Below are 13,689 nucleotides of genomic sequence, written 5' to 3' on the forward strand. Positions count from 1 at the left end.
TGCGACTCCCGCGATGCCTCGCGCGGAGCCGGAGCCGGAGCGCGCGCTTGCAAGTGGGTCCGCTCTGGGCGGAGTCGCGGGCCCCGCGGTCAGAGGGCCTGGGATCTTCGGCCTTTATTCACTAGTTGGACCCCTCGAAACAGGTCACGTCTCTTGTCCCTGGTCACTGTGGGCGGCGAGAGACTGCCAGGTGGACTCCAAGGCCTGATTTTCCCTCTCCATCTTCACAGAGGTGGGTGATGTTACCTTCAAGTGCGGCCTCGGGGCCTGGCCGGGCTGGGCCGTGCAGGTGGTTTCCACTCGCCTCTGGACTAGACCTTGGTGTCCGTCGCTCGTTCCCTCCCTGAATTTGTGCCTTAACTCCTTAATCCGCGACTCCTTCCAGCTTGATTGCTGAACTGCAAGTGGCCATGTTACAAAAGGAACTAAATGTTTGTGAAAGCTGATGCCCCAGAAGGCCCAGGATAAGAAGTCAGAGGTGTGGGCTGGACGTGGTGTGTGTATTAAAGCAGTCCAGGATCCTGGCTCTTCTCTTGGAGTCTCATCCCCCTCATCAGGAATGCAAGAGATTTGCATTAGTTCCCCGATTGACCAGGGATGGAACCCGTGCCCGGTGAAGTGGAAGTGCGGAGTCCTAACCACTGGACCGCCAGGGAATTCCCAGAAGGTTTCTAAGAGACCAAACTCTCACCCTTTGCGATTGCATAAATGAGGACACAGCTGGGGCAGGCATGAGTCTGGACAAGCCCACGCAGGGTTGATTGCCCTGTTCTGTGGTCAATGACCCCACACTTCTCCCAGTGATTGAAGAGGGACCCCTAGAGTCAGGCAAATGGAACATATCCATCACTCCCCCAAAGCTTCCTCGTGTCCCTTTGTCATCCCTTCTCTACAACCACTGTCACTTTAGATTGGTTCTGTCACTGTTGATTGGTTTGCAATTTCTGGAGTCGTGTTTAAATGGAATCACACAGTGTGTACTCTTTGTCTTCTTTCAGCATAATTATTTTGAGATTCACATTGTATAAGTAATTCCTTTTTATTGTCAGAGTGGATATATTTGTTTTATATCTATAATTTGTTTATCCACTTACCTGTTGATGGACATTTGGGGTGTTTCCAGTTAGGGGCTATTACAAATAAAAGTATGTAAAAGGCTCTGTGTGAACATGTGCATTCATTTTTCTTGGCTCCATATGGCTGGGTCATATGGTAGGTGTATATGTTTTTAAGAAACTGCTAAGCTGTTTCCAAAGTGGTTGTACAGTTTTACATTCCACCAGCAGTATTTGAGAAGTCTGATTACTCCCCATCTTCAACATTTGACGTGATTAGTCTTTTTAGTCAGCGATTGTAATAGGTGTGTAAATCTCATTGTGGTTTTAAATTTGCATTTCCCAAATGAAATAGTATTGAGCACCTTTTCGTGTGCTTTGCCACTGGATATATTTTGAAGGTAGAGTTTGAGGGTAGTAGAGCCAATAGGATTTGCAGATGGGTCAGATAAATGATGTGAGAGAAGAATCAAAAATGACTTCAACTCAACTCTACTCAGTGCTCTGTGGTGACCTAAATGGGAAGGAAATCTAAAAAGAGTGGATATATGCATAACTGATTCACTTTGCTGTACAGCAGAAACTATACTCCAATAAAAAATTTTTTTTAAAGTCAAAAAAAAAAAAAAAGTGACTTCAACTCTGGGCAGTCTGAGTACTTCCTAATATTTCTTTCCTCGATATGCACTGGCTTTTCCCTCTGGCCACCTCGCAAATTCCTAAATCACCCAGCTTTGAAGAGCCTTCAGTGACCCCTCTGGTTGATACCCACAGCCCCTGCCTTTATCTTCACCCTGATAGATCTAATTTTCTGTTTACTCATTGTCTCTCCTATCAGCTGGTGAGGTTCTAGAGAGTATGGATGTTGGATTGTCTCCTGATGACTAGCTCCTGGTGCAGCCCAGCCTCAATCATTTCGACATATTTTCACAAACTGTACTCTCAATTTACATTTCAAAGTATGGGTGCTTTGCTTCAAGCCACCAGCCCACTAGCTGTGTGATCATGGCAACTTAACACCTGTGTACCTCAGTTTCCTTATCTTTAGAATGGGGAGCTTACTGATTGATACCTGCCTCTCATAGTAATGAGCATTAAATGGAAAATGAAGGCAAAGCACTTAGTATGGTGCCTGGCCCATGGTGTCTTCCCCAGTAAAATCCAGCTATTATTTTCTGACCTGAATATTTTGCAGGTCCTTTGCTGGAACTCAAATATAGGTGCTTTGCAAATAGTTATTCATAAAATCTCAATCTTTTGAGAAGTGGGCGAGGAAATTTCTCTGTTGAGGTCTGATTTCTTGAACCAGTTAATTGAATTGCTTCACTGCATTGGGATCTACCCTGTTGAAAGTTTCCCATTTCCACTGCTGGTCCTGGACCTCTCATGCCTCCGGCCACTTACCTGCTGCCATGACTCTGTCCTCTACATTGATGCCCTTGGGGATGAGGCAGATGTATCTTCTTTTTAAAGCGTTTTTCTTTTTTTCCAGCCGCACGGTGTGTCTTGTGGGATCTCAGTTCCCCTCAGGGATTGAACCTGAGCCCTCGGCATTGAGGGCGCGGAGTCTTAACCACTGGATCGCCAGGGAATTCCTTGGGCAGAAGTATCTGAAAAACATTCCTTTGTTTCAAAATCTCTTTTGATGGTCCTTATAAGACACAGTCGAAACTCTAGCATTCCAAGTTCCCCCAGTTCTGTGCCTTCCTAACAACTCTCCAGCCCAAATGTTATCTTTAACATTTCATTCATTCAATTAAAAATGTGTAAAACCCCTTCTGTGAGTACCTGCCTGGAGCCAAACATTATGGTCAACATCTGAAGCTGAAATGTGAATGTGGGGCTGTCTACTCTTGAGAGAGCAGTAAAATTATGGGCAGAGGAAGTAGGTGGTGGGAGGACAAGGGTGAAAAGGGAGGTGCTCAGTAAGTGGAGGGGCAGACGCCAGGCAGAGGGACATGTGATCCTACTTATCATTTACTTGTCATCAATCTGTGTTTGTTTTGTGTCCAGGCTGATGCTGCATCCCGAGCATTTAATAGATTTGATGCTGCCTTCCCAAGACGGGGGCAGACCCTGGGTCTGGAACCTGGGGTGGGGCAAACTGTGGAATGACCAAATGACTGAAGCCTCCCTGTCCAAGGTGGGCATGTGCAGGAAAAGGTTCCTGGTAGAGTGCAGTCTGTATGTTATCAGTCCTGAGCCCAGGGACCACTCCTGGCTGCACCCAGGACACTTGGAGCCTTCTCTCCAGGGGTATCTGTTGGCATGATGTTAACTGGAGAAGACACACATGTGCAGATAACCAGATTCCATCTGGTGCCAGGGTGACGTCCCTGCTCTCTGACTCGCAGCAGACTCCAGGCTTCTTAGACTCTGATATGGACAAAGAACATCACCTGCCACTTCAGTAAACAGAGGATGTTGTGGCCATCAAGCCAGCAGCCACTGCAGCCACCCCTGATGGTGCGCCCTGAGAGGATTCAGGATGGAGAAAAATAGGATACTGGCCCTAGATAGTTAAGGTGTGTATCAAACAAGTAATTTCAATAAGCTCAGACTTCTGCATCTTCCCACACATAGAAGAGTGCTAAATTCATTAACTTAAGATGTCTGGTTTTCTTTAATTAGCAGTAATCTTTTGATGTTCCAACTACTTGGGGTTTTTTTGTTTTTGTTATTGCAAAAACTACTATATATCCTGCCTCCTCCCTTACCTCTTCGGAACAGTCCCTCAGCTATCTGAGATGCTATATCCCAGGCTTAAGTCCTCAGTAGTACTGCTGAATAAAACATAATTCTCACCTTCTAGGTTGTGCATTCTTTTTCAGTCGATAAGTGTATTGGTCAACTGGCTAGCAACTGGAGACGGCTGCTCCCTGTCTCTTGCCTTGGGCAAATACCTTGCCTGAGGTAGCAGGTCCTGTCTCTCTCCTGAAATGGGACTAATAATCCATGTGAGAATGTGTGCTGTGTGCAAAGCAGCTTCCTAGACCTCAAAGGACAAGCATGAGAGCAGCTGAAGAGTTATAATAATAACAACAAAAAGTAATATAGTGCTTATTATGTACCAGAGATTGTTCTCAGTGGTTTACATATATGTTTATTTAATCCTAAAACCACCCCACAAAGTAGGTACCAGTGTAGTGATTAATAGCATATACTCTGGAACTAGACAGCCCAGGCTTAAATCCCTTCTTTGCCATTTACTAGCAGTGTGACCTGGGGGGAGGCCTGTGTCTCAGTGTCCCCATCTGCCAAAAGAAGAGAATACTAATACTACCTCATAGGGTTGCTATGAGGATTAAATGAATTAAAATGTATAAAGCGTACAGAACAGTGGCTGGCACATAGTAAAAGCTATCTAAGTCTTTGATAAATCTCATTTTTATAGATGAGAAAACTGAGGCACAGAGAAGTTATTTGCCTATGATCACATAACTAGTAAATGATGGAGCTGGGAATCAAACCCTAGGAAGTCTGGCTTCAGAGCCTACACTCTTAAATATTATGCCCTAGCAATGAAAAGGGGATGTCCACATGAATTACTTTATGAGGGAAGTGGGTGGGGGAAGCCCTGAATTAATTGATGTGGAAGCTTCTAGCAAGTATAATAAGATGTCAGTGTTCCTTCTGTTGTGGTAAGTGAGGTTTGCAGCAGTGGGCTGGACTGTCCCCAGGTGGCCAGAAGTTTCTGGAAGTGGGGTCTGAGGCATAAGTAGGGGCTAAGAGGTTGAGGTTTAAGCCCATCTCCCCAGGCTCCTGTCTCATAATTCAGTTACCCCTCTTTCATCACCCTGTCTTGGATGTGGGGTGACACTCAGGAGGTACTTGGTAAATGGCAACTTAAAATGGAAAATCCTTGCTAAGCCTCTAGGAGTTTAAGCATGTAGTAAACTGAATTCAGTGCAACAGTTGAATTCTGGGCCCTGGGGATACTGCTGTGAATTGAGGGGCCACTTGGACCTTAGCAAGCCCATAGTTCAAATGGGGAGACGCACAAGTCAACAAGCAGGTTGTGGGCCAGGGACTCTAAGGTTAAACAGGAACTAGTCGGGTGGGAGGGGTGGGAAGTGTACTGGGCCCGAGTAAAGGCCAGGACGCTAGCGAGTTTTCTTTGGCTGGGGGCGGGGGGTTGGGGGGTGGGGCGGTGATCTGGCAGAATCCTATAAATACCTGATTACAGAGTATTTTACCCTGAGGGAGAGGACTAGATTTTAAGTTCTGAAGAGTCAAGATCACTTTTGCATTCTAGGAGGCTCGCTTTTGGCCGCCAGCAGTCAAGCTGAGGAGCTGGAGCCATTGAATTCGAGGCTGGAAAGGAAGCAGGGAGATGGTTTCAAGGCACAGACCCGGTCTAGGTGGGGGTCAAGGGGCCGCTTTGGGGTGGGGCTGTAGGGACGCAGGAGCGGCTTGGACTAGAGCTGGCCCTTTTGCACAGGTGGTTTCCCCGGCCTGGCTCTCCCATCCTTGCGGCTCACTCCCTCTCCTCAGTCTTTCCTCCAGGGCCTCCCCGATCACTCTTGGCTGGAGCCAGGCCTCAGTCACCTGGCTGCCGGTTCTGAGCCACACCCACGCCCTCTCCCTGCCCTGGGGCTTCAGGGCTCTGCGCAGGTGCGGTGTTCTTCGGCTCTCCGGCCCCGCCCCCCAAGCACGCCCCGCCCGCTGGCCCCGCCCCGCGCACGCCAGCCCGCCCGCGCGCCAGGCCCGGGCGGCGCCGACGCGCTTGGCGGGAGATAGAAAAGTGCTTCTGTGCGCGCCGGCGGCTATCACAGCCCCTGCGAGCAGCGGCGGGACCTACGGCCACGCTGACGCTTCGCAGCGCGGCCCCGGGGCCCGGAGCGGCCGAAGCAGCCCGCACCCTGACCCCGGCCCGGCTCCCGCTCCGGGCTCAGCCGGCGGGCGGGCGAGCGCGGCGCGGCCCGGGCCGGGGGGATGTCTCGGCGGACACGCGGGTGAGAGGAGCCGGGAAGCTAAGGGCCCCTCCCCCCTCCCCGACCTCTCCCCAACCCCGACCTCTGCCCCCACCCTCGCCGTGGCCCTTCTGAGCCGGGCGGGGGTGGGGTCCTCAGGAAACGCAGTGTCTTGTGTCGCCCGACGCGGGGAGACGCGGGGGGTGCGCGCGAAGCCGGGGTCTCTCGGGGGCCCCTCGCTCGGCTCTCTGGGCCCCGGAGCTGGGGCGGGCGGGTCTTCTGGGACCCGGGCCAAGCCCTGCATGATGTCATTTTGTCTCCCGCCTAATTGCGGGGTGGGGGTGGGACGGCGGTGTCAGCTGGAAGGGGCTTTACCGGGGAGGGAGGCGACCCCTGGAGAAGGAAGGTGATTTTCCAAGTCACGGCGAGCGGGCGACCAAAGCCGGGGAGACTCTTGTCGTTCAAGCCTTTTGGGGTTCAGATTTGCCGGTGAGCATTTCTTCACATTCGGGGAAACACAGAACCCCAAGCTCCCTCCCCCGACCTAGGAAGGATGCAGAGGCGGGGTGTGTGTGACTTTTTGGTCCCCCACCACCTGGGTTGCGGACCTCAGCTCGTTTTCGTTTCGGAGACCTGTCTTCCTGTTCCACATGAGGGGTTTGGGGCAGCTGAGGTTGAAGGCGAGGGGAAGAGAGACTGATGTGTATCGAGACTGCTCTGTGCCAGCAGCCCCTGGGGTGGAGGCAGGAACTGCGGTCTCCATCTTACTTAACTCGCCAGAGAATGAGTAGCAGAGTCAAGCCAGGAACCAGGTCTGTGGGCTCCAGGTCCGTGTCTTAGACCCGTGCACCCGGTGCCTGAGCTCTGGGCTTTTCAACCAGCCTGGGAGTCACGGAGAACAATGGGATTCTGCCCTGTTCCCTCCCTGGATTCATGCAGCCCAGATAACTTCAAACCCCACTTCAGATGGTGGTTGCCTTCTCAGGCCCAGCATATAGACCTGAGAAGCCATCGTTGCTGGCTTTCCCTAGAATTCCTTTCAGCAAGGAAGCATCTGATCCCTGGGCCGTGGTAAGTCTCAGGGTGTGTCTTCCTCAGGCCACAGTTTCTCAGGGCAGCTCCAATTCCCAAGGGTTGTTCTGGGCAGGCACTTGTCAGGCCCTGAATTTCTGGTTCAGGAAGTGGTAACTCCAGGCAACAACCAAGGCCCCAGACAACCCCCAGGTCCTCTGCTACTTCTCCCCTGGGGCTCAGTGGAGGACACCCCCCCCCCCCCAGGTGAGGGATGAGTTCTGTACCCTGGAGCAGCATTCAGTTTGATTCCTGGCCACTCGCTGTAACTCTCCTCTGCACCAGTGTAATACTTCCTGCTCAGCTTCTGACTCACCCTATCTGGAGCAAGGCCCAGCACATGAAAGGGCATAGAAAGGGTGTGTTGGACCTCCATGTGGTTGCCACTACTGACTTAGCCTCTGCTTTTCCAGCTGGGATTACGAGATGAGGACTGGAAGGTGCCGGTTGGAGCCTGGCTTAGTGGAATTGGCAGGTGGCATCACCCCTGTGAGCCTCTATGTTCACATCTATTAAATGGGGATAATGAGAATGCACGTGAAGTAGACAGTCATCATCGTGTTGGTGATAGAAGTATATTGCCTCACAGAATTCTCCCAGCCATCTGAGCTGCTCTCCCCATTAAATAGAGTATTTTCGAGCACCAGAGAGTGTTCACAGAGAAACAGTCTCTTCCTCGAAGGAACATTTGCTGAGCTTCTCTCAGAAGCTGGGTGCTGGAGAACCAAAGGTAGTTTCTGTCAAAACGGAGTCTGGGGGCAGTTAATGTTAAAGCCAGCTTCCTTCTGTTATTAGCATCTTGTAGAGTTTTTTTTGCCTCCTACTTTGCGATAGTGGAGGACCCCATGTATAGGGTTGGGAATGACAAGACAAGGCTGAATTCCAGCTCCTCCTATGACTGGTGTATTGCTGGGTTTAGAAATCCATCTGTCCCTTTCCTAATTCTAAAAAGTTTACTTATATTAACATTTTTTATCGACTAAGAGGCAGCAGTTTTGCATGTTTATTCATTCCTATATCCAGCCATTCCCAGAGCAAACATTTCTTAAGGCATTTTGATTCTACCCCCCAAAGGCCCTACAGATATGAGGTGGAGTGGACCTCTGTCCAGGTTGTCAAGGAGACAGGCAGTTGCAGCCTAAGTGCTTATGTTATGAGACGGGAGGATTTCCAATGTGCTCTGGGGAGTGTGCGTGTGATTAGGAAGATGCTGAGAAGGGGAAAGGAGCGTGGCCACAGAAGGAAGTCCTCTTCCTCTTTTGGAGAGGCCTGTGCTTGCCTTGCTTGTTTGGAGACGTATAGGCTTTTTTCCCACTTAAAAATGCCTGACTTCGGAAGGTCCCTGACAGAGGTGACTTAATGGAGATGGTAGGGTGCTCTTGTGAGCCCTGGACATGCCTGGGGGTGGATAGCATGATCTCCATTTTTGTAACTATTAAACCTGATAAATAGGAAGATTTTGGAGTAACTTGGAAAATTACCTGTTAGAAAATAAAAGCATCCAGAATTCAAAGCTGCTTGTACTCTGATTTTTCGCTCCATAAACTAGACCTATGTGTAGGCAAGGATTGAGAAGGGGTATGCAGAAATGGACATAGTTACTGAGATAATGTATTCTAAACGGTTTTCTCAAACAATATTTCTTAAAATCCTGGTGCTTGATGATTACATACATCATCATCAGGTTTTTTTTTTTTTGGCTGTGTTGGCTCTTTGTTGCTTGCATATGGCTTTCTCTAATTGCAACGAGCAGGGGCTGCTCTTGGTTGTGTTGTGCGGGCTTCTCATTGTGGTGGCTTCTCTTGTTGCGGAGCACAGGCTCTAGGCACGCCGGCTTCAGTAGTTGTAGCACGCAGGCTCAGTAGTTGTGGCTCGTGGGCTCTAGAGCGCAGGCTCAGTAGTTGTGGCGCGGGGGCTTAGTTGCTCTGCGGCATGTGGGATCTTCCCGGACCAGGGCTCACACCTGTGTCCTCTCCATTGGCAGGCGGATCCTCAGCCACTGCACCACCAGGGAAGCCCACATACATCATCAGCTTTAATCCTTAAAATACCCATGCAAGTTGAAAAAGTTTTGTTATTTAAAAGAAAATTTGAAATAGGTGTCTGGTGTTGAATATAATATTCTTGGTGAAATCTTTTCTCTTTTATAAATTTATTTATTTATTTTTGGCTGTGATGGGTCTTCATTGCTGCACACGGGCTTTCTCTACTTGTGGCAAGTGGCAGATACTCTTTGTTGCTGTGCGCGGGCTTCTCCTTGCGGTGGCTGCTCTTGTTGTGGAGCTCCGGCTCTAGGCGCACAGCCTTAAACATTTGTGGCGTGCAGGCTCAGTAGTTGTGGCTTGTCAGCTCTAGAGCGCAGGCTCCAGTAGTTGTGGCACATGGGCTTAGTTGCTCCGTGGCCTGTGGGATCTTCCTGGACCAGGGCTCGAACCCGTGTCCCCTGCATTGGCAGGTGGATTCTTATCCACTGCACCACCAGGGAAGTCCTTGGTGAAATCTTAACTTCTTTTTTCTTGTAGCTTTTGAAATCATTAGAGTGTTAACTGAAAATGAAAGAGTAAAGAGGACTTCCCTGGTGGTGCAGTGGTAAAGAATCCGCCTGCCAACGCAAGGGACACGGGTTCGAGCCCTGGTCCAGGAAGATCCCACATGCCTCGGAGCAACAAAGCCGGTGCGCCACAACTACTGGAGCCTGCGCTCTAGAGCCCGCGAGCCACAACTACTGAGCTTGTGCGCCTAGAGCCCATGCTCTGCAACAAAGACAAGTCACCGCAATGAGAAAGCCTGTGCAGCATAACGAAGAGTAGCCCCCGTTCACCGCAACTAGATGAAGCCTGCGTGCAGCAACAAAGACCCAATGCAGACAAAAATAAATAAATAAATAAATAATTTTGAAAAAAGAGAGAGTAAAGAAAAAAGTAGCCCATAATCCCATTTCATTAAAAAGTTTTTAAAAAGAGGAGGGTGGAAGTACCTACATTTTAACTATAGTAAAAGCCTGCGTCCCCAAAACCTTTCCCTAGAGGTCATGGCCTCAGTCCACAGTGTCCGTCCATCATGTAGCAGCAGGTAGAGAGACGCATGTCCTTGACCTTTGGCTTGCTTTCCCTGCAGTGAGGAGCTGGATGAGCTGCACTACCAGGACACAGATTCAGATGTGCCGGAGCAGCGAGACAGCAAGTGCAAGGTCAAGTGGACCCACGAGGAGGTGAGTGACACCGAGGGGCAACTGCGGGGGTGGAGGTGATGGCAGCTGGGAGGCTGGACCAGGAACAGAGCCTGGGTTGTGTCTGCCTGTTGCCCCGACCAGTATGATGAAGAGGAGGAGCTGATGAAAGAAGCAGATGGGGGAATTCCCTAGCGGTCCAGCTTTAGGACTCGGTGCTTCCAGTGCTGGGGGCCCAGGTTCAATCACTGGTCGGGGGAACTAAGATCCCACAAGCTGCGTGGTGCAGCCAAAAAACAAAAAAAGAAGCAGATAGGCACTCTGGTTCTCCCTGATGATTCTTCTCAGAGCATTCTTGGGCACTCTCAGCATTGAGGACCCTTAGGGGGATGTACCTCTCAGACCTTGGGGCCAGCAATTGCTGTTGTGTCTCTTGAAAGCTGGTGTGTTCTGCATCATGGACTTTAATTGTGCTTCTTGTCCTTTAACTGCTGGGAGGTTTAGCCAAATCTGCAAACCCCCTCTTTACTATCATTTTTTAAAAATCATTGTATTTTGTCTGCGATACCAAGCTCTGAGTTGATTTTATTCTTTAATCCAGTTTATGAAGTATAATTTAGATACAGTCAAATGCACCTTTTTAAAGTGAGCAATTCCAACAGTTTTGATAAGTGTCTATTACTCACATAAGCACCACCTTGATTGTCCCTGGAAGTTCCCTTTGTGGTCCATCGTTCCCGGCTCCAGGCAGTCGCCCATCCATGTCTCTCTGTTTGATTGTTCTGCCTGTTCTCGAATGTCCTTCACATGAAATCATACAGCTCTACTCTTTTCTATCTGGCTTCTTTTGTTCAGCATAATGTTGCATGATTCAGTAATTTGTTCATTTTTTCTTCCTGAATAGTATTCCATTGTATGGATAGACCATAGTATGTTTCCCTTGTTGATGGGCATTTGGGCTATTTCTAGTTTTTGGCTGTTGTGGATAGAGCGGCTGTGAAAATTCTTGCCTAAGTGTTTTTTGGTTTTTTTGTTTGTTTTGTTTTTTATTATTAGTTTCTGCTTTATAACAATGTGAATCAGTCATATATATACATCTGTTCCCACATCCCTTCCCTCTTGCGTCTCCCTCCCTCCCACCCTCCCTATCCCACCCCTCCAGGCGGTCACAAAGCACCGAGCTGATCTCCCTGTGCTCTGCGGCTGCTTCCCACTATCTATCTAACTTACGTTTGGTAGTGTATATATGTCCATGCCTCTCTCTCGCTTTGTCACAGCTTACCCTTCCCCCTCCCCATATCCTCAAGTCCATTCTCAAGTAGGTCTGTGTCTTTATTCCTGTTTTACCCCTAGGTTCTTCATGACATTTTTTTTTCTTAAATTCCATATATATGTGTTAGCATACGGTATTTGTCTTTCTCTTTCTGACTTACTTCACTCTGTATGACAGACTCTAGGTCTATCCACCTCATTACAAATAGCTCAATTTCGTTTCTTTTTATGGCTGAGTAATATTCCATTGTATATATGTGCCACATCTTCTTTACTGCCCAAGTGTTTTTGAGGATTATGTTTTCATTCATCTAGAGAGGATACTTAGGTACACTAATGGTGTATGTATATGTTTAGTTTAGAAACTGTCAGGTTTTTTTCTGACTTGGTTGTACCAATTTAGACTCCTACTGGCCTTATCTTTTTATTCTACCTCTATTTTCCTGTATGTGTTTAGTTTTAAGTCTTTTTTTTTTTTCCTCTTACTGTTTGAGTTGTGAAACACTCTTAAATCATAAAAGATGTTTGTTCAGAGGAGTGCTAAGCCAGCCTTTTCTGTTCATCCCACTGTGGACCAGGGACTATATTCCACTCTTGCAGGCTTAGAAGAACAAGCAAGATGGGGTCCCTACCCCAGAGCATCTCTCTGCCTGGACCATGCCCAGGCCCGTGGACATGCTATGGCCATCATGGTGCTGGCAAGACCGGCGTCTTTTTTTTTTTTTTTTTTTTTTTAATTTACTTTTGGCTGCGTTGGGTCTTCATTGCTGCACACGGGCTTTCTCTAGTTGCTGTGAGCGGGGCCTACTCTTCGTTGTGGTGTGCAGGCTTCTCATTGCAGTGGCTTCTTTTGTTGTAGAGCACAGGCTCTAGGCGCATGGGTTTCAGTAGTTGTGGCATGTGGGCTCAGTAGTTGTGGCTCGTGGACTCTAGAGCACAGGCTCAATAGTTGTGGTGCACGGGCTTAGTTGCTCCGCAGCATGTGGGATCCTCCCGGACCAGGGCTCAAACCCATGTCCCCTGCTTTGGCAGGCGGACTCCAAACCACTATCCACCAGGGAAGTCCCAAGACTGGTGTCTTTTGTGCTCACTGTGGTGTCTCTCCTGTCTTATACTAAGCCTCCTAGACGTAGGAGCCACCTGTAATTGTCGAAATGCCTTTTTTTTATTTCCTTCTCTTTCCCTCTCTCTCTCTTTTTTTTTTTTTTTTTTTGGCCTAGAGGCTTGTGGGATCTTAGTTCCACGACCAGGGATTATAATTCGCACCCTCAGCAGTGAAAGCTCAGAGTCCTAACCACTGAACCACCTGGGAATTCCCCAAGATGCTTTTAGAAGTTGAGTTTACTGTTGTCTGAGAAGTTAAGAACAGTTTCATGGGGTAAGGATTTGGAAATTCAGCAGTCAGGTGTGCAAAATGGTGGGTAAGTCAATAGGAAGCGGGTTATAGGTGGAGAAAAGCAAGAGGAGCCCCCGTTTGGCTGGAGCGAAGGGTCCTTAAAGAGGAAGCGTGGTTGATTAAGATGGAAAGATCGAATGGGGTCCAATCCCGGAAGGCCTTGGACTTCGGACTCAGAGATGTAGGCTTGTTCAGCTGGCAAGGTGAAGCCATTGAAGGTTTTTGAAGCAGATGCGGGACATGACCACAGCTGGGCTCCAGGGAGCTAGTCTGCCGTGTGTAGCGTGGGCAAGGGATTTGGGGGCAGCCTGAGGCTGAGGGAGTTGGAGAGGGTGCTGTGCCGGGCAGGTGGGAGAAGATGGCTGCGGAGGGACGAGGGCAGTGCAGGCGGGAGTGGACGGGTGGAGGGGCCCATGGGATCCGGCAGGAGCTGGAGACGAAAGTGTCCCCCCCAGTCGTCGGGGAGGATGGTGGTGCTGGAGATGGACACAGGGGACATGGGCAGAAGGCAGGGGTTGGCCTGGCCAGGTCGGGCAGGCGGCAGGGGAGGGTAGGGTGTCCGGGGCTGGCTCTGTGGGCGTGGGCTGGCTCAGCTACAGGATTTATGGGGACTTTGTCCAGCTGATGCTGGGCTGTGGCCAAGCTGCAGTTGAGGGCCTGGATTTCTCTGGTGGCCTTTTTTTCTGTCCAGGAGAGAGAGAGAAAAAGAAAGGGGAGAGAGAGAGAGAGAGAGAGAGTGAGTAAAAACACCTAACGTTAAATGTGTACAGTTCAGTACATGAAGTATATTCTCACCGTGCAGCAGGTCTCTAG

At 49.3% G+C, this 13,689-nt stretch overlaps 1 protein-coding gene across 2 annotated transcripts in view; it reads left to right on the plus strand.

Moving 5' to 3' along the window:
- Nucleotides 1-5,990: 5,990 nt before the first annotated feature.
- The window catches only part of MYBL2 (MYB proto-oncogene like 2), a gene marked incomplete at its 5' end in the record, with an annotated part of 29,537 nt that continues 21,838 nt past the window's right edge, over nucleotides 5,991-13,689 (plus strand). For both annotated transcript variants that reach the window (XM_079718707.1, XM_079718708.1), the window contains 2 exons: nucleotides 5,991-6,010; nucleotides 10,157-10,250. In XM_079718707.1, the coding sequence (XP_079574833.1) occupies nucleotides 5,991-6,010; nucleotides 10,157-10,250 (114 nt within the window). The remainder of the gene's footprint in view (nucleotides 6,011-10,156; nucleotides 10,251-13,689) is intronic.

This window comes from Hyperoodon ampullatus (genome assembly GCF_949752795.1).
Source record: "Hyperoodon ampullatus genome assembly, chromosome: 14".
Lineage (NCBI taxonomy): Eukaryota > Metazoa > Chordata > Mammalia > Artiodactyla > Ziphiidae > Hyperoodon > Hyperoodon ampullatus.